General features: G+C 41.2%; 2 protein-coding genes across 3 annotated transcripts in view; one reads left to right on the plus strand and one right to left on the minus strand.

Annotated features, from left to right (window-relative positions):
• Positions 1-19,807, plus strand: part of Ubxn4 (UBX domain protein 4) — a 31,594-nt gene extending 11,787 nt beyond the window's left edge. Inside the window, exons 5-13 of one of the 2 annotated variants that reach the window (XM_055602236.1) lie at positions 385-559; positions 969-1,062; positions 2,739-2,793; positions 4,520-4,684; positions 7,448-7,572; positions 10,782-10,881; positions 13,688-13,819; positions 15,570-15,772; positions 17,396-19,807. In XM_055602236.1, the coding sequence (XP_055458211.1) occupies positions 385-559; positions 969-1,062; positions 2,739-2,793; positions 4,520-4,684; positions 7,448-7,572; positions 10,782-10,881; positions 13,688-13,819; positions 15,570-15,772; positions 17,396-17,534 (1,188 nt within the window). In that variant the 3' untranslated portion in view covers positions 17,535-19,807. Of the gene's footprint in view, positions 1-384; positions 560-968; positions 1,063-2,738; positions 2,794-4,519; positions 4,685-7,447; positions 7,573-10,778; positions 10,882-13,687; positions 13,820-15,569; positions 15,773-17,395 lie in introns of both variants that reach the window. The other variant, XM_055602228.1, reaches the window with a different exon arrangement.
• A 2,625-nt stretch (positions 19,808-22,432) lies between these two features.
• The window catches only part of Lct (lactase), a 47,083-nt gene continuing 42,749 nt past the window's right edge, over positions 22,433-26,766 (minus strand). The window contains exons 15-17 of the mRNA XM_055602215.1: positions 25,902-26,125; positions 24,709-24,939; positions 22,433-23,767 (exon numbers count right to left, since the gene is read on the minus strand). Of these exons, the coding sequence (XP_055458190.1) occupies positions 23,553-23,767; positions 24,709-24,939; positions 25,902-26,125 (670 nt within the window). The 3' untranslated portion in view covers positions 22,433-23,552. The remainder of the gene's footprint in view (positions 23,768-24,708; positions 24,940-25,901; positions 26,126-26,766) is intronic.

A 26,766-nucleotide genomic window follows, 5' to 3' on the forward strand; every position in this document is an offset into this window, starting at 1 on the left:
TGGTTTTGGTTTTGGTTTTGGTTTTGGTTTTGGTTTTGGTTTTGGTTGAGAAAGGGTCTCTATATAGCCCTGGCTATCCTAGAACTCTGTAGACCAGGCTGACCTTGAGCCTACAGAGATTTACTTCCCTCTGCCTGGGATTAAAGACTTGTGCCGCCATGTTCAGCCCATAATATGGTTTTTGTTATGTCTAGGACTCTACATTTTCAATTTTCCTACTGAGGGTTAGTACCTCTACTCTTATAAGGAGTGTGTGTGTGTGTGTGTGTGTGTGTGTCTGTCTGTCTGTCTATGTCTGTGTGTATGTGTGTGTGTGTTGTTAACTCATCTACCATAAAATATCTATACAGTCTCACATTAAGTTCTGATTTTTTTCCTCCCAAGATGCACTCATCAAAAGGTGAAATATCAGTGACAAATGACAACCAGTCAGAAAGTTCAGTATCTACCCCATCTGCTTCATTTGAACCTATTGACGTATGTGAAAATACTGAGTCCAGAAATGCAGAGCTTTGTGAAACACCAGCTACTTCTGACATAAAATCAGATATTGCAACAGGTATCGTAAAAATATTCCTTCATTTATATTTAAGGTCATGGATTAGTCTTACTGTAGCATCCTAGACAGATAATCAAGCTTTTTCAAATGGGGTTACGCCCTGATAAACCCAGCCTAGGGCTAGGGCTTCGTTTAGCTGCTAGTGTATCATTCTGTCAGGCACAGTGGTGAATTTCTGTTGTCCTAATACTCAAGAGGCAAGATTAACAGGTGATTTATACCTTTTACAAGTTGCATTAAATGCAGTATTCGTGTGCGTGTACATGTGTGTGATTTGGGGGGGGGGGGTTGGTTGGTTTTGGTTTTTTGAGATTCTCTGTAGTCCTGGCTGTTCTGGAACTCACTCTGTAAACCAGGCTGGCCTCAAGCTAATGCAGTCTTCTTATTTCATTTTAATTTAATAATCAAGGAGGAGACTGCACCGGTCATGACAGTGCTTCTCAGGAGCCCCATGGATGTTCAAACCAGAGACCAGCAGAGGACCTCACCGTCAGAGTGGAAAGGTTTACTTTTGCTTTTGAAGAAGCATTTATTTAATACATTACAGTTTCTAGTCATTTTGTTAACTTGAGTGAAACCTGAACAATTCAAATGAAGATTCAGAGTTGCATGTTTAAATTTTTGGTTGCCTCAATAACTCTATTCCATAAAAATTAAAACTAGGGTACAGCTTTTCTGTGTCTTTAAAGTTGTCAGTCAGCTACAGATATGAGCACTTGTTCTAAGAGTCCCTTTTGGTACATGTATGTGTATGTCTATCTGTTACTTTTGCTTTTATTTCTTTTTTTTAATATTTTATTAGTCCTTTGAGAAATTAGGCACATGCCTACCATGTATTTTCATTATATTCACCCCACTCCTCGCAGATGCACGCCCCCCCCCCCCCCCCCCCCCCCCTAGACCACCGGAGTTCTGCCTGCACGTGTACCTGAACACCAGAAGAGGGAACCAGATTTTTGTTATAGATGGTTGACCCATCATGTGGTTGTTGGGAATTGAACTCAGGACCTTTGGAGGAAAAGACAGTGTTCTTAACCTCTGAGCCATCTCTCCAGCTCCCGCTTTTATTTCTTTATGCCAGAAGAATAATAAGCTCCAGATGAACTAAAACATAGTTCATATTTGTACATAAGTATTGAGCTAGGGTTCTGCATAACTGTCTGCTAAATGTCTTTTTTTTATATAAATGTCATTTTTTTTATTCGTTGGATTAATCCATTAAACATCTCTGATCTGTTGTAGTTTCTAGTTTGGGGCTTATAAAAATAATTATAAATTTTATCTGTTATGCTGAGTTAATGCCTAATAATATTTGTAATTCTAAACAAAACCTTTTATGTAGAAGTTAAAAATACTTCTTAGAGAAGACTGATGTCTGGCTCAGTGCTCGAATGCTTAGCAGACATGAGGTCGTGAGTTACACCCTTAGCTCTGCAAAATAGTAATAATGATTTAATGAATAAAATAAAATTCCTTCAAAGGAATTATTGTCTTTTTGGCCACTTGCAACTGGAAATACAGGCAGTTATGAGTGTCAAGAAGTGGGTTATAGAGCTAGTCAGTACTTGTGCATGCCGTTAATCTCAGTACTTGGGAGGCATAGGCAGGCAGATCTCTGAGGCCAGCCTTGTCGACAGATCGAGTTCCAGGCCAGCCAGGTATACAAAGAGAAACTCTGTCTTAAAAAACAAAAACAAAGGAAAAAAAAACCCTCCAAAAAAGTTGTTGGCTATGGGAATAGAACTTTGGTCCAGTGCAAGAGCAGTATAAGCTTTTAACTGCTGAGCCATCTCTGCAGCTTAAATTTATATTTTTTTCAAGTTCAACCAATCAGATAAATCATCAAAAAGCGAGAACTCTATATATAAATATAAGACAGTTAAGGTTAGAAACAGGCTTCTGAGGAATCCTGTTTAGTTCATGGATTTATACAAGGAACAGGAGATAGGCAGATAAACTATTGCTGTACTTTCAGGGGGATTAAATTTGGTTTCTATGTTTACCTTTGTTTTAGCTAAGTAAAACTTTTTCTTGAGACAGTATAATTGTATAACCCCTAGTTAGCCTCTGCTTCCTAAATGCTAATATTAAAGGTATACATCATCATGCCTGCCCAACAGAATTCTTAATTGTGTTTTTGAATAATATAATCTCTCTTGGTGTTTTGTTTTTTAAACAGACTAACAAAAAAACTTGAAGAAAGGAGAGAAGAGAAAAGGAAGGAAGAAGAACAGGTAGAGCTCACACTTATCAGTGTTTTACTCTCTGTTACTTAAGGTGTATTTGATTTGTTTTCCAATTTAGCAGACCTAGGGTGATGTCCTTAGAGCCCAGTGTTGTATCGTGGTGAAGGAAATTATCAATGCTGTGCACTAAGATTATACTGTATACATTTTAGAATCTTGGTTGTTTGTGTGTTGACACCGTGTCTTGCTATGCAGCCCATGCTGGCTGAGAAAATCTTAGGGCTGCAAGGGGGTTCCATGCTCAGCTGTTTATTTTCTTTTTTTACAAATTACGAAGAATAATTGAATAATCTTTTTTTCCTCTGTGTAGTGAGTCTGTAATACTAATTATATAAAGGAAGATGTTCTAAAATTGCTAGACTTGAGGAAGGTCACATTTGTAGACATACTCCTGAATTTTTAATCTAACATTTCATTCTAGTGTACTCATCATCTTTCTCACAGAAATTATGCCTCATCGCTTTGGGGTCTCTTTTTTTTTTTTTCTCAAACCAAATAATTGATTACCATTTTGTCCTCACAGGGTAGCACTAAGGACTTGTTAATTCTGCTTGGATACAGAGTACACTGAGGCTACTGTACTCTTAACAGAGCCACTGACAAGTCTATAACTTGATAGACACTTGACCATTAATCATGCTGTCAATAAAATTATTTTTTAGAGATTTATTTAGTTTATTATGTATACAATGTTCTGCCTGCATATACACCTGAACGCCAGAAAAGGGCACCAGATTTCATTATAGATGGTTGTGAGCCACCATGTGGTTGCTGGGAATTGAACTCAGGACCTCTGGAAGAGCAAGCGATGCTCTTAACCTCTGAGTCATCTCTCCAGCCCCCAATAAAATTATTTTTTAAGTTACTTTGCCTGCATGAATATCTATTCAACACTTGTATGCCTGGTACCTGTGGAGTCCAGAAGAGGTTCTTTGGAACTAAAGATAAAGACAGTTGTGAGCTGTCATGTGGGTGCTGGGTTCAAACCTAAGTTTTCAGAAAGACAGCCAGTATGCTTAATAACTGAGTCATCTCTTAGCTCCTTTTTAAAATTAGTGTGTGTGTGTGTATGTGTGTGTATTTGAGATCACTTAACTGCTTGCAGTAATCTGTTTTCTCTTTCAGTTATATGAGTCCATTGTGTAAACTTTGCTGGCTGGTGCCTCACCAACAACATTTTATGAAGTTCTGATCTTTTTTTTTTTTTTTTTTTAAGATTTAGTTATGTGTATGGGTGTTTCGTCTGCATGTACATTTGTAGACCAGAAGGTGCTACTAGATCCCATAGAGCTATAGTTATAGACATCAGTAAGCTGCCTTGTGGGTGCTGGTAATTGAACTCAAGACCTCTGGAAGAGCAGCAAGTCCTGTTAACCAGCAAGCCATCTTTTCAGCCCTAAGTTCTATTTGTCTGTTTGTTTGTTTTGTCTTTTTTGTTGTTTTGTTTCTTTGTTTTGTTTTGTTTTTAGTTTCCCAAAATAGGGTTTCTCTGTGTAGCCTTGGCTGTCCTGGACTCACTTTGTAGACTAGGCTGGCCTCAAATCTGCCTGTCTCTGCCTCCCAGACTGCTGGGATTGCAGGCATGCGCCATCGTGCTCGGCTAAGTCCTGTTCTTTTAACTGCATTCTATAATCAGCCTTTTTTATATCAAAATACTGTCTGGGACAGAAGGTTGGGTTATGGTTTCCGTTTATAAAACTTTTCTTTGATTCAGAGAGAGATTAAGAAGGAAATTGAAAGGAGAAAAACTGGAAAGGAAATGTTGGATTATAAAAGAAAACAAGAAGAAGAATTAACAAAAAGAATGTTAGAAGAAAGAAGCAGAGAAAAGGCAGAAGACAGAGCGGCTCGAGAGCGCATCAAGCAGCAGATTGCATTGGTGAGCTTTGCTGTGTACCCCATTCATTTATTCACTCTGAGACAGCACTTTGCTGTGTTGCCAAGGCCATCCCTGAATTTGGGATTCTCTCAGCTGAATCTGTAAGTGCAGAGATTGTAGAAGTAAGCCACTAGTGTTTACTTTAAATGCTTGACTCCATGACATTTGTGATTTTGTTTCTTCACACAGGATGGATGGCTTTTCAGTCATTACCAAACAGTGCACATAATAGCTCATTTTAATAATGAAAAGAATATCAATCTGGGCTTCCTTTTTTAAAGGAATTACGTATTGAATTTAAATAGTTAAAGAAAAATTAATAGATAATTATTTTAATTTTTAGTATTTTTTTCTTTCTTCCTCCAAAAATGATTTTTAAAATTTTTCTCTTGCCCAGCAGTGGTGACACTCAGAAGACAGAGACAGGCAGATTGTGAGTTTGAGGGCCAGATGATCTGTAGAGTGAGTTCCAAGTCAGCTAGCACTACACAGAGAAACCCTGTTTTGGAAAATCAAAAGAAAAAAAAAAATTTTTCTTAAGATTTTTTTTTATTTTGGAGGTTGGAGAGATGGCTCCACAGTTAAGCACACTGACTGTTCTTCCAGGTGACCCAGGTTCAATTCCCAGCACCTACATGGCAGTTTACAACTGTCTATAACTCTAAGATCTGACTCCCTCACACAGACATACATACAGGCAAAACATCAATGCACATAAATTAAAGATAAATAAATTTTTAAAAAAGATTTATTCATTTCACATGTATGAGTGTTTTTGCCTTTTGAATGCATGTTGTGCATGTCTGTTGCCCTCAGAGGCCAGAAGAAGGCATTGGATCCTCTGGGACTAGAGTTTATGGATGATTATAAGTCACCATGTCAGTGCTAAGAATTGAATCCAGATCCTATATTTGAGCCACAAGTGCTCTAAACCACTGAGCCATCTCTCTACCCTCCCCATCAAAAAACCTTTATTTGGGGGCTGGAGAGATAGCTCAGAGGTTAAAAGCACCAGTTGCTCTTCCAGAGGTCCTGAGTTCAATTCCCAGCAACCACATGGTGGCTCACAACCATCCATAATGAAATCTGATGCCCTCTTCTGGCATGCAGCTATACATGCAGACAGAATACTGTATAAATAATAAATAAATAAATCTTTAATAAAAACCCTTTTATTTGTGTGTGTATGTTAGTGACACATTTGGAGGTCAGAGAACAACTTTCTGAGTCAGTTCTCTCCTTCAGAATCCAGTATGGGTTCTGGGGCTTAAACTAAGGTCACCAGGCTCATACAGAAAGTGCTTTTACCTTGAATCTACCTCACTAGCTCAAGATAAGGTGTTTTGTGTTTGTGGAAGTTTGGGGGGATGTTGTGTGTTTCATGTTATATAGGGTTGTGTGTATGTAGCTATTGTGTCAGTAGGAGGACATGTGCACGCAGTATAGATATCCTCAGACCAGAGGTGTCAAATCCTCTGTTACTGGAGTTAGAGATGGTCATGGGCTTTCTGATAGGTGTGTTAGGAACTGAACGCAGGTCCTTTGGAAGAGCAGCGGTTGCTCTTAACCACTGAGCCATTTCTATAACCACCCAAAATAAATTTAAAGTTATTTTCTTCGTGTTACTTTGTTTTTTTGTTTTGGACAAAGTCTCACATATACCCCTGGCTGCTCTGGAACTTGATATGTAGATCAGGCTAGCCTGAAAACCATAGATTACTGAGGTTAAAGGCAGGTTATTAAGAATTTTCTAAGGCAGGCAATGTTGTCATACACCTTTATTCCCAGCGTAGAAATAGGCAGAGCTCTGTGGGTTGGAGGTTACTCTGCTCTATATAGCGAATTCCAGGACAGCCATGGCTACACAAAGAAACCCTGTCTACAAAAACCAAAACAAAATGAAATGAAATTTCTAAGAAAGGGCAGCTTTGAAAGATTCTTTAGTTGGGAATGGTGGTGCATGCCTTTAATCTCAGCACTTTGGAGGTCTACAAAGGGAATCACAGGCCGGTTGGGGCCAAACAGTGAAACTGTCCCCCAAAAAACCGAAACAACAACAACAAAAACCTAGAAAACAAACTAAGAATTTGTTACTTTGCAGTCTCCATAGAAGCATTATTTTTGAGGGACTTTGAAAATATTTAGATACAATTCAAGGTTTAGAGTATTTTTACAGCAGGTACTTTTCTTTTTTAAATTATTTTTATTTTATGTATATAAATGTTTACCCCAGACCCTAGATGTGTGCATGGACACCGCATGCATGCAGTGCTCACAGAGGCCAGAAGACATCCCCTAGGACTGCAGTGACAGAGGTTTTTAGTTGCCATGTAGATACGGGGACCCACATCCTCTAGAAGAACAGTCTGAACCACTGAGCCCTTTCTCTAGCTCAGCAGTTGCTTTTTAAGTAAAGCTATTGTATACATATGAAAAGTATTCCTGCCTGAATATTGTTTAACACTCACTCACTAAACATCAACCTTGTGCCAATTTTGTTCCACAGGTATGGAGCCAGTTCTTTTTTTTTGTGTGTGTGTGTGTGTGTGTGTGTGTGTGTGTGTGTGTGTGTGTGTATAATAGTAACTCAGATTCTTGACAGTTGCTATTTAGAAAACAAACAAAAACTCAGATCTTAAATGTGTAAAGTTTGCGTGTGAACTTAAAGAATTGCATGTGTTTGTGTTTATTCCTTGTGTTTAGACTTGTGTAGATTCTGACAGCGAGAAGTAATGATGTATCTAATGATGTTTTACTTCAAAGGACCGTGCAGAAAGAGCTGCTCGTTTTGCAAAGACGAAGGAAGCAGAGGCTGTTAAAGCTGCTGCCTTGTTGGCCAAACAGGCAGGAGCAGAAGCCAAGAAGGAGTCTTGTGCACGAGACAGAAGGTACTTCTTGTTTTATAAACTTCACCCTGAAATGCTATGCATCTGGAGATGGTTAGTATTTGTTTTACTTGAGATCAGATCTCCCTCTGTTGCCCTACCTAACCTGAAACTCATTATGTAGGCCAGGCTAGCCTTAAACTCACAGAGATCCACCTGCCTCTACTTCCAAACTGCTGGGTTTAGAGACATATGCCACCAAGCCCAGCTCCTGGTTAGTATTTATCTATTTTTTTGTTTTGTTTTGTTTTGTTTTTAAATTTTATGGTTTTGTGTAAAGATTTATTTATTATTTGTGCAACATTCTTCCTACACACAAGAAGAGAGCACCAGATCTCACTATAGATGGTTATGAGCCACCATGTGGTTGCTGGGAATTGAACGTAGGACCTTTGGAAGAACAGCCAGTGTTCTTAACCTCAAAGTCATCTCTCTAGCCCTTACCTATATTTTTTGATATTGGACAATTGATAACTTTCATGATCCAATATTATGGCTGGGTGTGGTGGTGCACACCTTTAATTCTAACACTTGGGAAGTAGGCAGGTCTCTGAGTTTGAGGCTGACATAGTGAGTTCCAGGGCTACATGGTGAGACCCTGTCTCAAAAAATTATTTTTTAAAATTTTGATTTCTTGGAAGGGCTATAGAAATGGCTCAGAGATTGGGAGCACTTGCTGCTCTTCCAGAGGACCCAAGTTCTGGCTTCTGAGGGCACCTATATAACAAAAGTGTAAGTCTTATATAGTAAAAAATAAAAAGGTTATTGAAAGAATTAAAACCAAAATGGAAAACTACTCTGTTCATTCCTCAGAAGTCATGGTGTTAAGATGGTCATACTAGAGGCTGGAAAGGTGGTTAATTAGTTAAGAATGCCCACTGTGCAATCATAAGGACCAGAATTTAGATCCCAGCACTGATGTTAACAAGCCAGGAGTCCACCAGATATCTATAACCCAGCTCGCTGACTTGTATCCTAGCTGAGACAAAAAACATAATAGGCCCTAGGTTCAATGGAATAGGTGGAGAGTGACAGAGTGACAGTCTCGTGCCTTCTGTCCTCTGCGCAAATGCATGCATGTACATATTTGCATATACTCTTCACAAACACAAACAAATTAATTTTTTTTTTTTTAATCTAGAAAAACTTCCATGGAGTCTAAAAAAATGATGTTGGTTGGATGTCTTGATGCTACAGTTAAGGCACCTCACAACTCTGGCAGCTGGTAACCAAACTTAGGCCCTCTGCAAGAGCAATGCGGTTCTCTTAACTGCTGAGCCATCTCTTTATTCCTTACTTTTACAGAATTTTTAATCCTAAAATGTATAAGGAATGGGAGGAAATACTTCAAAGTCTAACCCTTGGGAATCTCAGTCAAGAAAACAGCAAGTTTGAGGGCTGTTTGGATTATATATCAAGCTCCAGATCAGCCATGGTTGTGAACCACGATGTGGTTGCTGGGAATTGAACTCAGGACCTCTGGAAGAGCAGCCATTACTCTTAATCTCTGAGCCATCTCTCCAGCCCCTTAGAGTCAGTCAGATCTTATAGAGATATTTTTTTCAATTAAGGCACCCTCCTTTCTGATGACTGTAGCTTGTGTCAAGTTGACATAAAACTGGCTAGTGCAAGGACTGAAAATATGTCTATACAAAAACCTGTACATGAGCCGGGCTGTGGTGACTCAACCCTTTAATCTCAGCACTCAGGAGTCAGAAGCAAGAGGATTTCTTTGAGTTTGAGGCCAGCCTGGTCTACAAAATGAGTTCCAGGACAGCCAAGGCTACATAGTGAAACCCTGTCTCAAAAACCAAAAGAAAATAAATTTTAAAAATGGAGCTGGAGAAATGGCTTAGAGGTTAAAAGCATTGGCTGCTGTTCTCAGAGTCCTGAGTTCAATTCCCAGCAACCACATGGTGGCTTACAACCATCTATGATGAGATCTGGTGCCCTCTTCTGGGATATAGGTGTACGTGCAGACAGAACATTGTATACATAATAAATGAATAAATCTTAAAAAAGAGAAAAAAAAAAGAATCAAGAACTTTTTTGTTTGTTTTTTTTGTTTTCAGACAGAGCTTCTTGGTGTAGCCCTGGCTGTCCTGAAACTCACTCTGTAGACTAGACTGGCCTCAGAGATCTGTCTGCCTCTATCTCCTGAGTGCTGGGACTAAAGGTGTACGCCACCACCGCCTAGCTTTAATCAAGAACTTTGTTTTTTTATTTTGGATGAATTTTGAAAACATAATGTTGTATGAAAGATCACATATATATGAATATGTTACATGACAGGTCCCAATTAGGCAAATCAGTTAATAGTTGCTAGGGCAGGAGAGAGGAATTGGAAGTGATTACTAATATGTTCAGGGTAATTTTGAGAAGTGATGAAATATTCTATTAGCCAGGCACAGTGGCACATACTTGTAATCCCTCTGGAAGGCAGAGGCAGATGGATCTCTGAGTTCAAGGCCAGCAAGTCCAGGACAGAGAAGGCTACAAAAAGGAACCAAAAAAAAAAAAAAAAGAAGAAAGAAAGAAATATTCTCCTGTTAGTGAGATAGCTACATGGTTTTGATTTTTTTTTTTTTTCTTTATGTGGTTTAAAAAAAAAATTTAACATTAATTTTGGGCCTGGGATGGGGTTTGTGTGTGTACCATGGTGTGTATGATGGTGTAAAACAGTAGCTTTCAGGAATTGAATTAGTTCTGTCCTTCATCCGTGGAGGTAGGCTCTTGGGATTGAACTTAGGTTCCATCTCACCAGGCCCTTGTTTTGTTTTTGAAACACGGTTTTATTGGATATGTAGCCCAGGCTTTTCTCTAATTTGTGATCCTCCTGTTTTAGCCTCTTAAAGGACAGGATTACAAGCTGACAGGCTTGCATGCTGAGCCCTCTTGCCTGCCTGAAAAAGTACATTTCTACTCACAACTGAACGAACGGAAGGAAGGAAGGAAGACGAGAAAAAAAAAAAAAACAATTTATTGGGTGGGAGCAGCATGCCATGGTGCATGCATGGAGGCCAGATGACAAGCTTGGGGGAGTCAGTTTTCTCCTTCCATCATGGGGACCAAACTCATACGATCAAGCTTAGGAGCAACAAGTTTGTGACCCACAGCTATGTCACCAGCCCTTTGGTAGTTGGTGACACTGTTTGAGACTCTGTAGGTGAAGATACTGATTTCAGCTTAACTCTTTTCTGTTTTCATAGCAGCATTGCAAGAATTCAGTTCCGGCTGCCTGATGGTTCTTCCTTTACAAATCAGTTTCCTTCTGATGCTCCTTTGGAAGAAGCAAGGCAATTTGCTGCACAGGTGAATTCATAAAGATAGATGTGTGGGTTATTAAAATCTTGCAGAAGTTTCAAAGCAGAACTTGAAGGATATGGATAAATGTTGACTTGGCTCAAGAAGAATAACGGGAGACAGCCCTGAGATGGAGGCTGGTATTATACATGATGACAACACTCAGTGGGCTCAGGAAGGTCTGCTAGCATGCTTAACAAGACGAATGAAAAGCAAGTACTCTTCTAGATGTCTGATCTGATGATTTGTCTGTTCCAGAAAGAAAAGGTTTCTCTTTGTTTTCTGAAAGTTGATTAGAGCATAGCCATTTTTCTGTTGCCGAGGCAAAAGATCAGGAATTTCCTTCAAAATTGTGGACATATTCAGTATCTAAGTGGCATGTGAAATTTGATAACATAGGAAGTAAGATAGGAGTAATTTCCAGTACTTTTTATTTTCTTAGTCCTGACTCAAATGGATTCTGAATATAAACCATCCTTTGGGATCTAAGCTCTTTGTATGTACCAGAATTTTTCTCATAACTTCAAGGTTAAAATTAGAAAGTTGAGATAATGAGTTGAGACCTTTTCACCAAAATATTCCTCAAAATCATCTTTTCATTATGTTAAGTCTCAAGGGAGGATGCCTCAAGAGCTGCAGAACCCCACCCAAGATGGTTGTTACCTCCATAAGCTATATGGAAAAGCTAGCTCTTCTGCGGGCCAGCTAGGGAAAGAACTGACTTTTTAAGTTGTCCTCTGACCCCCACACATTGCCATGGTATGCATAGGCCCCACATACACATACCTGCCACACAGTACTACAAAATGAGCAGCCAAGTGGCAGCTGTGCCCTTTGCTAGCATTTGGGAAACCTAGGCTAATGAATCAGCAACACACACTTGCATTTCTTATTAAAAACTTGGAATGGGGTATGGTACAGGGGATGAGGCTGCTTCAGCCTCTCTGGGTGCTTACCTGGCCATCTTGGGCTTTTCCTAAAGTGGCATTGGAGCTATTGCATGATTTCCGTTTTCTCTTTCCTGTTTTACCCCGATTTTAGACAGAACATTTTACTGTCTTCTTTCAAATGGTAAAAATCACAACTCCAGGTAAAAAGCCTTTAGTCCTGTGTAAGATTTGCCAGCTCTTCTCATCCGTCTAACTTTAGGGGAAAGGAACAACTGTCTGCAGTGGGGACGGAACTTGGTATTGCGTTGTTTTCTGTGTTTATTGAAATTTCCTTTCTCTGTGTGTCTTCCTAACCCAGTTACCACATTTGGAGAACTGTGGGTTGGTAGGGCATTAGTCTTACTATGCTTTTAAAACTTAGGGCTGGATCATCCTTGACTACATAGTTAGTGGAGAGTTTTGGATCATGACCCCCACCCCCTCCTATTCTAGCAGTATTAGTAGAAACCCTGGTGTTTGAAATCCTGATGTGTCGTTACCTGACAGAAAATGCTTTGGGCGAAATCTGAAATGGCTCAGCCTACACACTAATATCATGTCTCCAAATACATTTAAAAAAAAAATCCACAGTGACCATTATTTTCCATTAATACATAAGCAAACCCCATTTCAGCATGCTCTACAGATACCATTTTTCCTCTTTTACTTATGACTATTGTGTATGGCTGATGTTGAATGTGTGTGTGTATAAATGTGGGTGCACATGTGTGTTGAGAACAACTTTCAGGGGTGGGTTCTCTTCTTTCACAGTGGGTTCCAGGAATCAAACTCAAGTCATCAGGCTTACGTGACAAATGATTTTAGTAACTGAGTCATCTCACCAGTCCATTGTTTTAGAATTTGTTTTTCATTTTTCTTTTTATGTCAAATACCACATGTTCTTACGTTTTTAGATTAGTATACAAAATAATGAGGGTTTTTTTTTTTTTTTTTTTTTTTTTTTTGTTATTTGTTTTTCAAGACAGAGGTTCTCTGTGTAGCCTTGGCTGTCCTGGATTTACTTTGTAGACCAGGCTGGCCTCAAACTCACAGCAATCCACCTGCCTCCCCTCCTAGAGTGCTGGGATTACAGGCATGTGCTACCAGGCCTAGTTATGAGACATCTTTTTTTAAGCCTGGCATGCTGGCATAGCTCTTTGATCCTAGCACTTGGAAGCAGTGGCAGGTGGAGCTCTTATATCAGGGCCAACCTGATCTACATCCTGAGTTCCAGGACTGCTAGGGTTATGTGGAGAAACACTGTCTCTCAGAAAAGGAAAGAAAGGAAAGGAAAGGAAAAGGAGAAAGGAAAGGAAAGGGGGAAAGGGAGAAAAAGGGAGAAAGGAAAGGAAAGAAGGAAGGAAGGAGAAAAAAGGAAAGGGGGGATTTAAACTGTAGATCATAGATCCTTCACTGTTCTTTAACAAGCATAAATACAAAATACAGTCACAGTACAGAGGAGCTTTAATAGGACAGATTTTTTTTAAGTTTTTACAGTATTTAATTTTGTGTGGGAGGTAGGGGACCATATGCATACCATGGCACATATTTGGGCACTAGAGGACAGCTTGAAAAGTCAGTTCTTTCCTAGCTGGCCCACAGAAGAGAGATCTTTTACCCACGTTGCCCTCCATTTGCATGCAGCAATCTCAATAAAGCAAGATAGCGGTCATTAGTTAGATGGTAAAAGCTTTTTTAACCATCTGGATTTGGTATTTCTCAAATACTTTTTGAAATGTGGTTTTTGTAAGTGATTTTAAGTAATTTTAAAATTAAGGCAATTTTAATTTTAACATTTATTGGAGAATCTAAAGTGACACATATTGGTGGTACCTTATTTTTTTAAAGGCAACTTAGTAAGGTTTAAATTCCCTGCTCTGTTTCAGGCTGTTGGCAACACCTACGGTAATTTTTCACTAGCAACCATGTTTCCCAGAAGAGAGTTCACCAGAGAAGACTATAAGAAGAAGCTGCTGGATCTGGAGCTTGCCCCCAGTGCCTCCGTGGTGCTGCTGCCAGTACGCACACAGCTCTGGGCTCATTCTCTGCATTTTCTGTCTGTTCTGTTCTTGGTTATTTCTTAGAATTGTCAGAAGAGAGAATGCTGTGGGTAATTACAATAACAAAGTAGCCAAAAATAGGTCAATTGATAGTACATTTATTCTGTGCTTTATAAATTTGTGGTGTTAATCTTTCATGAGGCTTTGAATTGTCAACTAATTTGTGTGCAAAAAAAAATTAACAAAAGAAAACAAACACTGAGTTGTTTTATCTATAAACTCTTAGCCTATGACTATACTGTCTACGACATTAAAAAAGTATAACAAAAATAACATTTAATTCTTCAAGTATACTTAAATTGTATTTTATTTTATTTATTCATGATTTTTGTTTGGTTGAGTTTTGTTGTTGCTTTTTCTTTTTGAGACAGGATCTTGCTGTGTCCAAGAGCTTACTGTGTAGACTAGACAGGCCTGGCCTTGAACTTGAAGAGATCCGCCTGCCTCTGCCTCCCAAGTGCTGGGGCCAGCGGCACACATGCCACCACCCCCAGTAAGCACAGCACAAGGGACTCAGAAAGCCAGGATGTTGCCAAGGCCCCACCTGAAAGTCAGCTGGGTCCTCATGTCCTGGCTAGCACAGTGTTCCCTGCTCTAGACGAGAGCTGCCATCACACTGGAAACAGCCCTTTAGTCGGGGTTTCATGTGCTCTGGATTTTAAATCTTAATCTTCTACTTATTTATCTTTCTTTTTGACTTTTCTCTTTTACTGAGACTTTTATTATAAAAGTTTTATTTTTATTACCAGAATTTACTGTTTCTCAAAAATAGTTGGTTCAGAGCTGGAGAGATGGTAATTAAGAGAACATGCTGTTGTCTTAGAGGACACAGGTTCAGTTCCCAGCATGCCAACTCAGAACTGTCCAGTTCCAGGAGATCTGATGTCCTTTTCTGATCTCCCTGGGCACCAGGCACACGCTTAGGACACATATCTAACACATAGGCAAAACATTAATGAATATAAAGAAGACTAAATGTCTTTTTGTTTGTTTGTTTATTTGTTTAAGTTGATTCAGTCAGGTATAGTGGCATACCTCCTTAGTTCTAGCACTTGGGAGGCAGAAACAGGTGGATCTCTGTGAGTTGAAGGCCAGCCTGGTTCATATTGTGAGTTCCTGGCTAGTGTGAGTTATACTGTGAAATATTGTCTCAAAAAATAAATAAGACGCTGGGAGATGGTGCAGCAGTTAAGGGCACTTTGTGCTTTGCGGAGGACCCAGCTTTAGTTTGTAGTCTGGTGGCTTACAGCTGTCATGAGTCTAGTTCCAGGTGTGATGCACATACATACATTCATACAAACACATACACACATAAAATTAATTATTTTTTAAAAAAGGAAAAACAGCTGAGTGTGGTGGCTGGCACATGCCTTTAATCTCAGTGCTTGGGAGGCAGAGACAGGCAGATCTTTGTGAGTTCAAAGCCAGTCTAGTCTATATAATGAGTTGCAGGATGGCCAGAGCTACATAGTGAGACTCTGCCATGATTGAATGAGTAAATGAATAAAGCAGCTCTAGGAGTCTGCATAAGTTCATGGGCACTTGGAACACAATAAAGATCATCATTTTTACTTGTTTGGATTGAGAAAAAGCAATAGAGTCTCATTTCCAGACAAAAGAAGCATCTAAGATGCAAGTGTGATTTGATTGTACCAATGTAGTCTTTTACTTACTTGCTCACTTTTAATTTTTTGTTTTTAATTTCTAGGCAGGACGACCAGCCACATCTGTTGTCCACTCTTCTAGTGGAGACATCTGGACATTACTGGGGACGGTGCTTTATCCATTCCTAGCCATCTGGAGATTAATTAGCAATTTTTTATTTAGTAATCCTCCTCCTGCACAGACTTCAGCAAGAGCCACATCCACAGAGCCTTCAAACCCTGCATCATCCAACAAGTCAGAAAAAAGGTATTTGTGTTTCTGTTTTCTCTGTTGGTAAAATCCCCAGGCCACAGCCAGTGGTTCATGTAATCTGTGGTGCTAGGAAAGCAACTCTGTCTCTTTTTCCCCACTCACTGAACTCTCTTTATTCCATAATTACCAATGCAGTTCTCCCCCCAGGAATGTAATATCTTTCTTGTTAGCAATGGTTTTTGTTGTTCATTTGTTTTTGAGATGGGTTCTCACCATGTTACCCTGGCTGGCCTGGAACTTGCTGTGTAGATCAGGCTTGCCTCAAACTCAGAGAGTCTCCTGCTTCTGCTTCCCAGGTGCTGGATTAAAGGTTTCTGCCACCACATTGGGGGTTGGGTGGAGGCAGATCATGAATTGAGCCTGGCAGGGGAAAGGAAGATCATGAGTTTGAGTCCTTTCTAGGCTACATAGTGAAACCCTGAGCCGAAAAGATAAAAAAAAAAAAAAAAAGAAAAGAAAAAAGAATGCCTTCAGACTTGCTTTAAATTCTTTAATCCAGAGGCCTTTCTTTCATTGCACATCAAAGATTCAGTTGACTGACAGCACTGATAGCTTTGGCCCACACTCTGATGGCAAAACAGTTAATAGGAAGTATCCAGAAGGTTATACCACTCTCCTTATTCTTGTTACATACACTTTGTTAGCTTTTGACCTGCTGGGGTGCTCAGGCTGACCATCCCGATCTTCTCGCCTCTACTTCCCAAGTGCAAGGATTATAGTTGTTGACACTATACTCACTTCTCTTGGCCCTGTAATAGACACTGTAGCAAATGTATTGGCCCTGGAAGCCATCACTCTGCTGTCTGGAGACACCTAGTCCTATATTTCACTGATTCTGTAGATGGTGATGTATATGAATACTGTGATTGGCTAATATGGCCTTTATCTTGAGTTTTAGGCAACAAGATCAATAATATCCTTAGTTGTGCTAAGGAGGTAGAAATATTTAGTTCTGTATTTATTATAGTGTGGAGTAGGATTCCACATGAATTGTTAAAACTTTTCAAGTGAGGGGAAAGGGCTTGGATTTGAGACAGGGGGAAGAGAGAATGTATATGTGAGAAGAGGGTAAAGCTTTATGTTCCACTGTTTTTCCATTTTCTGTTATTAGTAAAATTTTCAAACTTAGACTCAACTTAGACCCTTTCAGTTTTCAAATAAGGAAGTCCTATTCTTGGTTTTAGGTCAGTGGAAAGGGTTTTGAAAGGATTGAAATGACCAATTAGCCATTTCTATCAGTTAAGATACAACTAGAGCTTTGTATTGCTTCTAGAGTGCTCTGTAAATTATATCTTAGTATGTGTGTAAGCTTGTATGAGGTTTTTGTTTTTGTTTTTTAAAGAAACGATTAGTTAGCAAATGATCAGGTTTGTCTAGGGTTTAGTAAGTCATCAGGAAAATGGACAATTTGATTTGGCTGCTTTGACTTATAGAACTGAGAAATTAAATTATTAAAGACTAATAAAATTATTGCAGCAGAGGCACAGATATCTCTTAGAGACTTCATTGTTGAGATAATAATACAGTTGCCTGTTCTTTACCAATGGAAATGTGAGTTGACAGCTTTATGCTGTTTGTATTTTATGTCACCTCTCTTCTCCCTCTTTTTCACTTCAGGGAAACAGTCCGAAAAAGAGTCCTGGAAAAACGAGGGGAAGACTTTAAAAAGGAAGGAAAAATATACAGATTGAGGACTCAAGATGATGGGGAAGATGAAAACAACACTTGGAACGGGAACTCTACGCAGCAGATGTAGTGTAGTGAGCAGTGGGCACAGCCCTCGCTGCCTCCTGTGCCCCACTCAGCTAGACTTCTGCTGGAGAAGTGAGTCTGCTCTGTCTTCAGACCCCGAGTACAGTCTTTCTTTCTGCTTAGAGGTTAGGAGTTAAAGCTGGTAAACATGAGATAGCTGGATGCTAGGTCCTTGTATAGGGTAACCCGCTGCTCAGCCTGAAAGAATCCCAAGGCTGCCCAGCCACCTGCCAGTTCCTACTCAAACTTTACAGCCCTCTAGCCCAGTATTTCATTTAGGATACTTTTTGCTGCAAGACTCTTAAGCCACACAAAGTCATTGGTATGTCACTGAGTAATCTGACCTTAGAGCACTTCAGCTAGCTAATCAGATAATAACTGATATTTAGCATTTCTCTTTGCACTCTTCAGCTGCCAAAACAAACAAAAACAAAAAATAACAAAAAAAAAAAAAAAAGATCTTGTAGTTTTTGATCTTACTTAAACATCAAATAAAAAAAGTTTTCCAAAAATCAGAATGATCTTATTTTTGCTATATGCATCTTTTTGTTGTACAGGGCTGTATCGAGGTCACTTTTGTCTGACTTTTTTTTTTTTTTTTTTCCAATGCTGCCCTGAAGATGTCAGCAAAATAACTGGCTACCTTTCCTTTAAACAAAATGTAGGGACTCTGTGGCTTATGGACACCAGGTCCTATGTGTCCTAGGTCACTGCTACTTTTGTCTTATTATCTGTTTTCATCAATGCCAAACAGATGAGAATGGCCAGTCTGCAGCTTACATTGCTCACTCACATTTGTACTGACATGTCACACTCAGCAATGACTCTTGTAGGACCAAATTCCAGTGGTGTAGGGAGGGTAGAGAGCAGAGACACTTCGTTCCCATTACTCCTGAATTTGGAAGACATCAAAGTTACTACTTCTTCCACTAAAAGTTGTGATGTTTAAAATGTGGGGTATGTATTATTGTTCCCTGTTCTTAGAGTGGAAAGTCATTCTTGACCACGTGGCAGGGAAGACACTTGGATTCATGAGAGGAGGAAGAACTTTTCTCTGTAGAATAATAGGCTAGCAAGATGGTGGTGCTGGCGGGAAGCAGTGTGGCAGCAGAACTGCTGGAGCAGCAGAACCTTTCTGACAACATGCCCAGAAACTTCGAATGTCTCATGCTTTGACACAGTAGCTTGTTCTAAGTAATGATGATCATTGCAGAAGTTGAGGTATGAGTAGACCTCATATTAGTTAACTTAAAAACTGGAAACAACTAATGCCCTCTGTGGATGTAATTTCTCCTGAGAAATGGTATGTACTAATCCAGCTCTTGCCATGTTTACTGATTGCCTGCTGTGGGCTGATGAACAGAAGGCAGGCGACATAGCTGTAGGCACAGGATGAGTTCAGCTTTGTAAATAAGATGTGTGTGTAAGGTGTGTGTAGAGGACAGGTGTCAATGTGTATGTAAAGAAAGAAGAAATTAATGAATGGCTGTTTGTCCTTCTGGTTCTCTTGTAATCTTCAATTCTTCCAGTCTTCTGCACCGATCATATTATTTACATTATCTAAAGAGAGTTTTGCCAGGCATGGTAGCTCATATTTAAAATCCTAGCACTTGGGAACCAGAAGCAGGTGGATCTCTAAGTTTAAGAGCCAGCCTGGTCTACATAGCAAGTTCAGGCCAGCCAGGAATACAAGGTAAAACTTTGTCCCAAAAACAACAACAAAAATGTGAGTTTTTAAATTTTTTTCTAGCAACCGTCTCATTTAAAATCCAGTCATCGTCTAAAAATGCAGCAAGCTGGGTGTGGCATCTCATGCCTATAGTCTGAGTACTTGGGAAGAGGAGGCAGGAGTATCAAAAGTTCAAAATCATCCTCAGGTACAGATTCAAGTCCAGCCTAGGCCGGATAAGATCCTGTCCCCACAATAATGAGGCAATATATGATTTTTTAAAAATACTTGTCAAATGGGTATGAATCCTGGGAAAAAACAAAGTACCTCAAGTCAGTCTATCTTGAAAATCAAATACAAATCTTAAAATGTACATAACTCCTGTTTGAGTATGAGGATTCCTTTTCAACATTACCTCTTTTAAAAAGTACACATGGTTGAAAAAGCTCCATAGGAAAGTGGTGTGTCTGTTCCAGTGTCTGACCCCACTACCATTCCCCAGAGGTAACCTCTATTAATAATTTCTAATGTAATTTTCAGAAAATTTTATGCATATGAGCAAATATGTAATCTTTATTTTTAAATAAATGGGATCGTATTGTATGTACTACCCTGCATCTTGCTCTTTCCTTACAGTCTCAAAGATCTTGACCTGCCCACACACAGCCAGCTGCCTCATTCTTACTGTCTATAGCAGTTTGCTGGATGTAAGGACCCAACTGATTATCCACCATTGGTTGTATTCTGTGGTTATTCAAAATTACTTGGTTAGGCCAGGTGTGGTGGCACGAGATTTTGATCCCAACATTCTGGAGGCAGAGGCAGGAGGATCTCTGTTTGAGGCCAGCCTGATTTACATAGTGAGTTCCAGACTGACTCAGGCTAAACAGTGAGACCCTGTCTCAAAAATAAAACAAAATTGCTTGTTTGAATTTTCTGTTACAAACATGAGCATCCTAGAAGGGAGATGTATTCTGACTGGGAAAGTGGACTCACGCAACATGGTTTGTTACCTTAAAGGATATTTGAGGTTTGGATTGTGAAAGGTGCCAGATTGTAAAGTTCTTTTAGAGGCTGTATGAATTGATATACTCTCCCATCAGTATGCGCGACTGAACCCCACCCCCCTGCCATCTGGGCCATCCCTCATCTCTGTTGGCACTGTAGGTGAAGGTTGTGTGTACTGTATGTGCACTGTTCATCTTGAATGCACATGGGCTTTGGATTAGGCTTTTGCTGGGGGTGCTCTTGGCTACTCTTTGTTTTGTTTTGTTTTGTTTTGTTCTGAGACAAGGTCTCATCATAGACTCATTGTGTAGACTGGGCTGGCTTTGAACTTATAGGGCTCTGCCTCCCTCTGCCTCTTGAGTGCTGGGTTAAAGGCTTGCAGTGTGATTAATGAGATAGCTATCTTTTAATATTCCTGGCTATGCTTATTTTGAAACAGTCCTCCAGTTTTACTTTTGTATTTTTCCTACTGATTTGTATGAACTCTGTGCACATAAGAAAATCAACCCTTTACTAGCATATGCTGTGAATATTTTGTCCTGTAATCTTTTTTTTAAAGATAGATAGATAGATAGATAGATAGATAGATAGATAGATAGATAGATGGATGGATGGGTATATACATATGTGGGTACTCACAGAAGCAGGAAGAATGTGTCAGAACCCCTGGTCACAGGCTGGGAACTGAACTAAAATCAGATCGAGCAACAAAGCACTCTTACATACTGAACCATCTTTCCAGCCTCCTAAAAATTGTTTTTCATTATAGTTAAAGAGAAAAGGAGGGAAGGAAGAAAGAAGTAGGCATGAAGATGGAGGTCAGAGGAGAGTTTGTGGGAATCAGTTCTTCCACTGTACGTGTCTTGGGAACAGGCTCGGGTCATCAGGCCTGAGAACCACTGAGCAGTGGTTTTAAGATCCCTCTTTACGTTTTTTTTTATTTGTTTGTTTGTTTGTTTTTCCGTATTTTAACACAATCAGTTATTAGTGTGTTTCTTTTTACTCGGTTTTGAGTCTCATGGACATCTTTCCCATTTCAAAACCTAAGTTTTTATATCCTAACATTCTTTGGGGGAGGGTACTGAGACAGGGTTTTTTGTGTGTAGCCCCAGATGTCCTGGAACTCCAGACCCACATTACATTCTAATATTACTATAGTTTACCTTTTTTTTTTTTTCTTTTTTCAAGATTTTTGAAGCTGGGTGTGGTGGCACACACCTTTAATCCCAGCATTCAGGAGGCAGAAGCAGATGGATCTCTATGAATTCGAGGTCTACAAAGTAAGTCCAGGACAGCCAAGGCTACACAGAAAAACCCTGTCTCAAAAAAACAAAACAAAAAAGATTTTTAATTTCATGTGTATGAATGTTTTGCTTGAATGTATGAACATACTTCTCGCTACCTGGTGCTTGCAGAGGCCAGAGGAGGGTGCTGAATCTCTTGAAACTACAGCTGGGGATAGCTGTAGGCCATTGTGGATGCTAGGAACTGAACCTGGGACCTCTGCAAGACTAGTAAGTGCTCTTAATTGCTGATAACATTTACCTCATGATTTTTTCTTCCCAGGGAATGTCCTCAACATCTTAACTTTAGAAACACCTCCATTTGGCCCATGGTGGTGCATGTCTATAATCCCTGTATTTTCAAACAGAGGCAGTAGAATAATCCTTAAGTTCAAGGCTAGCTTGGTCTATATAGAATTCCAAGGTCACCCAGGAGTACATAATGATGCCCTCTTTCAAAAGACTGAAAACCAAGTGAAACTACTTGGCGCCCTTTTCCTATCAACAGAAAAAGAGTGTATGGTCACCAAAAGTTCCTGACTGCCAGCTGGTCATAGAACCTTTGGATAGGATTTTTAAGATTGTTATATGGATGGGTGCTTTGCCTATGTGTATGTCTTGTCTGTGTACCACATGCGTGCAGTGCCCACAGAGGCCAGAAGAGGGCGTTGATCCCCAGAACTGGAGTTACTGATATTAACTGTTATATGAATGCTGAGAATTCAAACCCAAGTCCTCTGGAAGAATAGTCAGTGCTCTTAACAGCTGAACTATGTCTTCAGCCCCCTGGATAGAAACTTCTGTGTATATATTGTATGTTAGGAATGATTATAAGAAACAAAACTTCAACTTGGGGAGGCAGAGGTAGGTAGATTTCTGAGGCCAGTCTGCTCTACAGAATGTGTTCCAGGATAGCCAGGGCTGTTACAATGAGAAACCCTGTGCCAAAAACAAACTAAAAAAATTTTTATTTATTTATTTAGTAATCATTTCCCAGCTACCTAAAAATGGTATGGAACAAGTGAATTTTTTAAGTGTTTTCCATTGTGATTGTTCCTTAGTGCGTTCAAGAGTTGTTAAAGGCTATATCTTCATCTCCCATTAGTGTTGTGGTGTGTTTTGTAAATGGATAAACAAAGGAGCAGCTATACTTTCCATTTCTATCTCCAAAATGTGCTGGCCAAAGACAGTCATAGTCATTGGCCCCAAGAAACTTGTAGCAGAGAGAAATAAAATTCCAGGACAATGTAGCCAAGCTACAAGCTGTAAAGTGGAAGGAGAGGTCCCAGAGGAGAGTGGTACCTGAGCTGGAATTACATGGTGTTTTCAGAAAGGCTGCACAGGCTGAAGAAACATCAGTGATCAAGAATGGAAGAAAGGAAACATAGGACGGTCATAGGATGGTCTACCTACACACATGAGAACCACCACAGACAGAAGAGGAAGGGAAATGAGCTCCATAGGCCAGGGTCAGATCATTTGGGCCTTCAAGCCACAGCTCAGGGTCTGCTGTCAGTATCTGATTTGAGGAGAGCCGTGAGTGGCATAAAAGTTGACAAGGGAGATAGAATAAACGCCCCAAGAGATGGAAGCGAGCAGCCATGGTCTGGATTTGGAAATGCTTCGTGTAGCTTCATGCATTCCCACTTCTGTCTCAGGAGGCAGCCACAGCAGGATATAGTCCATAGTCTCTATTTTCATAGTTTTATTCTACATAGGTAGAAAGGGAGGGAACTGCAAGAGGTGTCAGAAGCTGGTTTCTTGTCAAAGGAAGTCTGCTCCTAGGAGTCTCCCATCAAACACTGAAATGAGCACACAGGATCGCTGGACAGTTCAACCTCTGCATTTGCACAGGGCGCCTTGCAGCCTTCAGAGCCCACAGGGAAATTCCCAGTATTGAAGATGCTTTCATTTCAGTTGGGAACTTGAAAAGCTTCAAGATGGCAGTTATCTCCAACAGTGCAGAAAGCCTTGATGAAGAAGTCCACTGTGGGGAGGAGTCTGGTGCTAGCATACCTATCTAAAGAAACCAGGCTGCACAACTTGAAGAGATGGTCACTTGTCAAAATTGTGACAGACTCAGATTGTGTTGGCTTGACTGTGTTTCCCCTTGCTTAGAGCGCTTGCAGTATTTGTATAACAGAAATGCCAAGCTACAAACTCCAAGTAGCAGAAGCGCGAAGAGCACATACAGCGCCGTCTGTGCTTCTGTGACGCCCAGCATCAGCCCCAGGAAGGGCACTTCTGCGTTCACAGGGCTGGCGGTAGGTCCAGTGTCTAGGAGAGGACAAGGGAGGCTCAGGATCTGGTACTGTTCACTAACAGTCTGCTCTGAAGAAGTCCCACTGACCTCTGCAGTCCAGATGCAGCAGAATATACACCCCAATCATACACAGCAAAAGCACACTCAGGGCTTGGGCCCCTTCATTGCTGTGGTGTTTTTATAATTGTGTGCATGTGCATGCCGTGATGCCCATATAGGGTCAGAGGGCGACTTTCAGGAGTTCTCTCTTTGAGTTTGGGGTTCCGAGTATTGAACTCATGCCATAGTGCTTTCACCTACTGCGCCACCTCACTGTGCCCCACCCCCACCCTTTTTTCTCCTGAGACTGGGTCTCATGTAGCTCAGACAGGACTCAGGATAGCTAGATAGCCAGGGATGATTTTGAACTTCAAATTCTACTGCCTCTACTTCCTAATTGCTAGGATTACAGGGGTGTGCTATGGTGCCCTGTTTGTGTGGTGCTGGGTATGGAGCCTCCATCACCTGTGCATACTAGATGAGCTCTCTACCAAATGAGCCACATCCCTAGCCCTGAATCTGTTTTGCTTTTGTTTGTTTTGTTTCTGAGACAGGGTTTTTCTGTGTAGCCTTGGCTGTCTGGGGTTTGCTTTGTAGACCAGGCTGGCCTCAGACTTGCTTTTACAATTCTTTAACTTGACCTAACTGCCTGGAAGCATCTGTCCTTCTCAAGGAAGGTGCCATACTGAGTTAGGGGTTGGGCTGGAAGAATCCCGGTCTGCTCATTTCTACAGGAGGCCCCCAGTCTACGGGCAACACTAGCTCTGAGTCCTGTGTCAGCAAAGGGCGCCTGCCTGGAGCAACAAATGAAGGGTCAGAAACAGTAGGCAAAGGTCTAAACTAGAGGAAGGAGGGTGAAAGAGCAGCTTACTTGTGCCCTTTACCTTTCAGCCGGTCCCTCCCAAAGCTGCCTCACCTTCTGGTTGGTGGAGACAAGGATGAGGTCCTTGAGCAGGGTCAGGAAAGCCATTGCAGCGGACTACAGAGGCATAGAACTTGGCTGATGCCTTGGGGATTCTTGGCAGAGAAGGGTCAGAGCGGTTCACAAAGTGCACACCAAACCTCTCTGCAAAGCCTGTGGCCCATTCAAAGTTGTCCATCACGCTCCATACTGTGTATCCTCGAAGGTCCACCTTATCCTGCACCGCTGTTCAAACACAGGTGGTGTGAGCATCTTCATATCAGGACACCTGTGTGCCAGGCATCCTGAAGCTGGGCTCGCGGCTGTCTCCACTGTCCTAACTGTAAAGTGTGAGTTCCAGCTTTACGGCCCTTTCCTGTGTGTTAGCAGGTCTTCTCGAGTGGACATCAGGGCTATCGGTATCTTTCTAGAAAGGCTCAGTTCTGAGTGGAACTTGGGTAGCCTGAGCTAACCCCACTGCTTCTGTAACTCTGGAGATTTGGTCTGAGTCAGGACCCTGAAATACTCCTCCCCAGAGAGAGGCAGGAGCTTTGAGAAGCAAGAGATCTGAGCTGCAATAGGACCTCCCAGCCATTTCCTTGGCTGTAGTAGAGCCCAGAACATACATACACATCACATTCATAATATGTAGCTATATGTTCATATGAGTGCCATGTGTGGGGGCATGTAGAGGCCAGAGGTGATCCTCGGGCATTGTTCCTCAGGGGCTGTCCACCTTGTCCTTTGAGCCCGGAGGAGTCTCCATTCTCCACCTCCCTGGGCTGGGGCTACAAGCATCCACCACCATGCCCAGCTTTTCATATGGTGTCTGGGATTGAAGTCAGGTCCCGTGATTGTACAAGCGCATTAACAACTGAGCTGTCTCTCTAGAGCAGCCATCAGACTACTCTTGGCCTGCTGCAGGGCAGTAATGTACAGAGATGCCAAACTGCAAGAAAGACTAAGGGTGCCGAGGACTCCGGACAGACACTAACATCCAGCCAGTTCAGGCAACTGCTTTTAATTGCTGTAGGTAAACCTTGGAAGAAGAAAGACCTTACATTCTAGCCTCAAACTCCTTAGAGCAAAAGGCCTTCTCACTACTCTCCCTGGGGGTGCTAGGCTGCCCTTCTACACACACTGTGCTGCTCCAGCAGTGACGGGGGCACGTTTGGGCCAGTCAGGGTAGAGACAGGAGCTTTTCTTACCCTTGAGGGCCTCATTGATGTAGCTGCGGAGGTAGTAGATTCTGTCGGTGTCATTGAGTTCTGGGTTTCCCCGTCTAGACACTCCATTCTCTGTGACATAAATTGGAGGGTTGTTGTACTCCTCCTTTAGCCAGTTCAAGATCCTCCGGAAGCCAAAAGGGGTCATCTTCAGCCAGAAGGAGCCGGAGTCTGGCCAAGAGCGGTCTGTAATGGAGGCCACTCCCCTGCAAGGTAAAGGTCAGCTCTGGTTTATAAGCTCCAGGGTTTGCTTAGGGTCCCTTGCGTGGACCCTGCTCACAGAAGACACCTTACTAACATGAACAGCTCTGCATGTCCCCAGCTCCTGTCTTCTGTTGAAATACAAGCACTCCCTTCAGAGAATGGGTCCTCAGGTCACCTGTCCAGTTAATGACCCCTGTTCTGGGAGTCCTCGTCTGTGTGTGACAGGGAGCAGAGAGGTGAGGACTGCCTCAAATGTCCACATCCCTGACCCTTCTAAAATGATGGAAAAGGGGAGCAGGTCATGGCAGAGGAATGCCTGCTGGGGGAAGTCATGGCTGAGGTATCTGACGAGCCCTGTATTTCCACAGATAGACTCCTCCACCCCTGGATTCTTCACAGCACTTCATTCCACTTAGCTGAACTGAATGCTGTGTCCCATAGGCTTTGGTGGAGGTTTCTGGGGAAACAGTCTCAGAACTGTGTTGGTATAATGTTCTTTTGGGATGTATACACCTTTCCCTTGTTCATTCAAATGCTGATTTCTCTTCCTCCCCTCTCCCGCCTACTCCTTCCTCTCCATTGCTCAACTTTGTGGCTGGTTCCTTTATTTTGGCATGTTTACACAAAGTTGAGACAGGTGATG

This window comes from Psammomys obesus, unplaced genomic scaffold (genome assembly GCF_907164565.1).
Source record: "Psammomys obesus unplaced genomic scaffold, mPsaObe1.curated_primary_1811, whole genome shotgun sequence".
Lineage (NCBI taxonomy): Eukaryota > Metazoa > Chordata > Mammalia > Rodentia > Muridae > Psammomys > Psammomys obesus.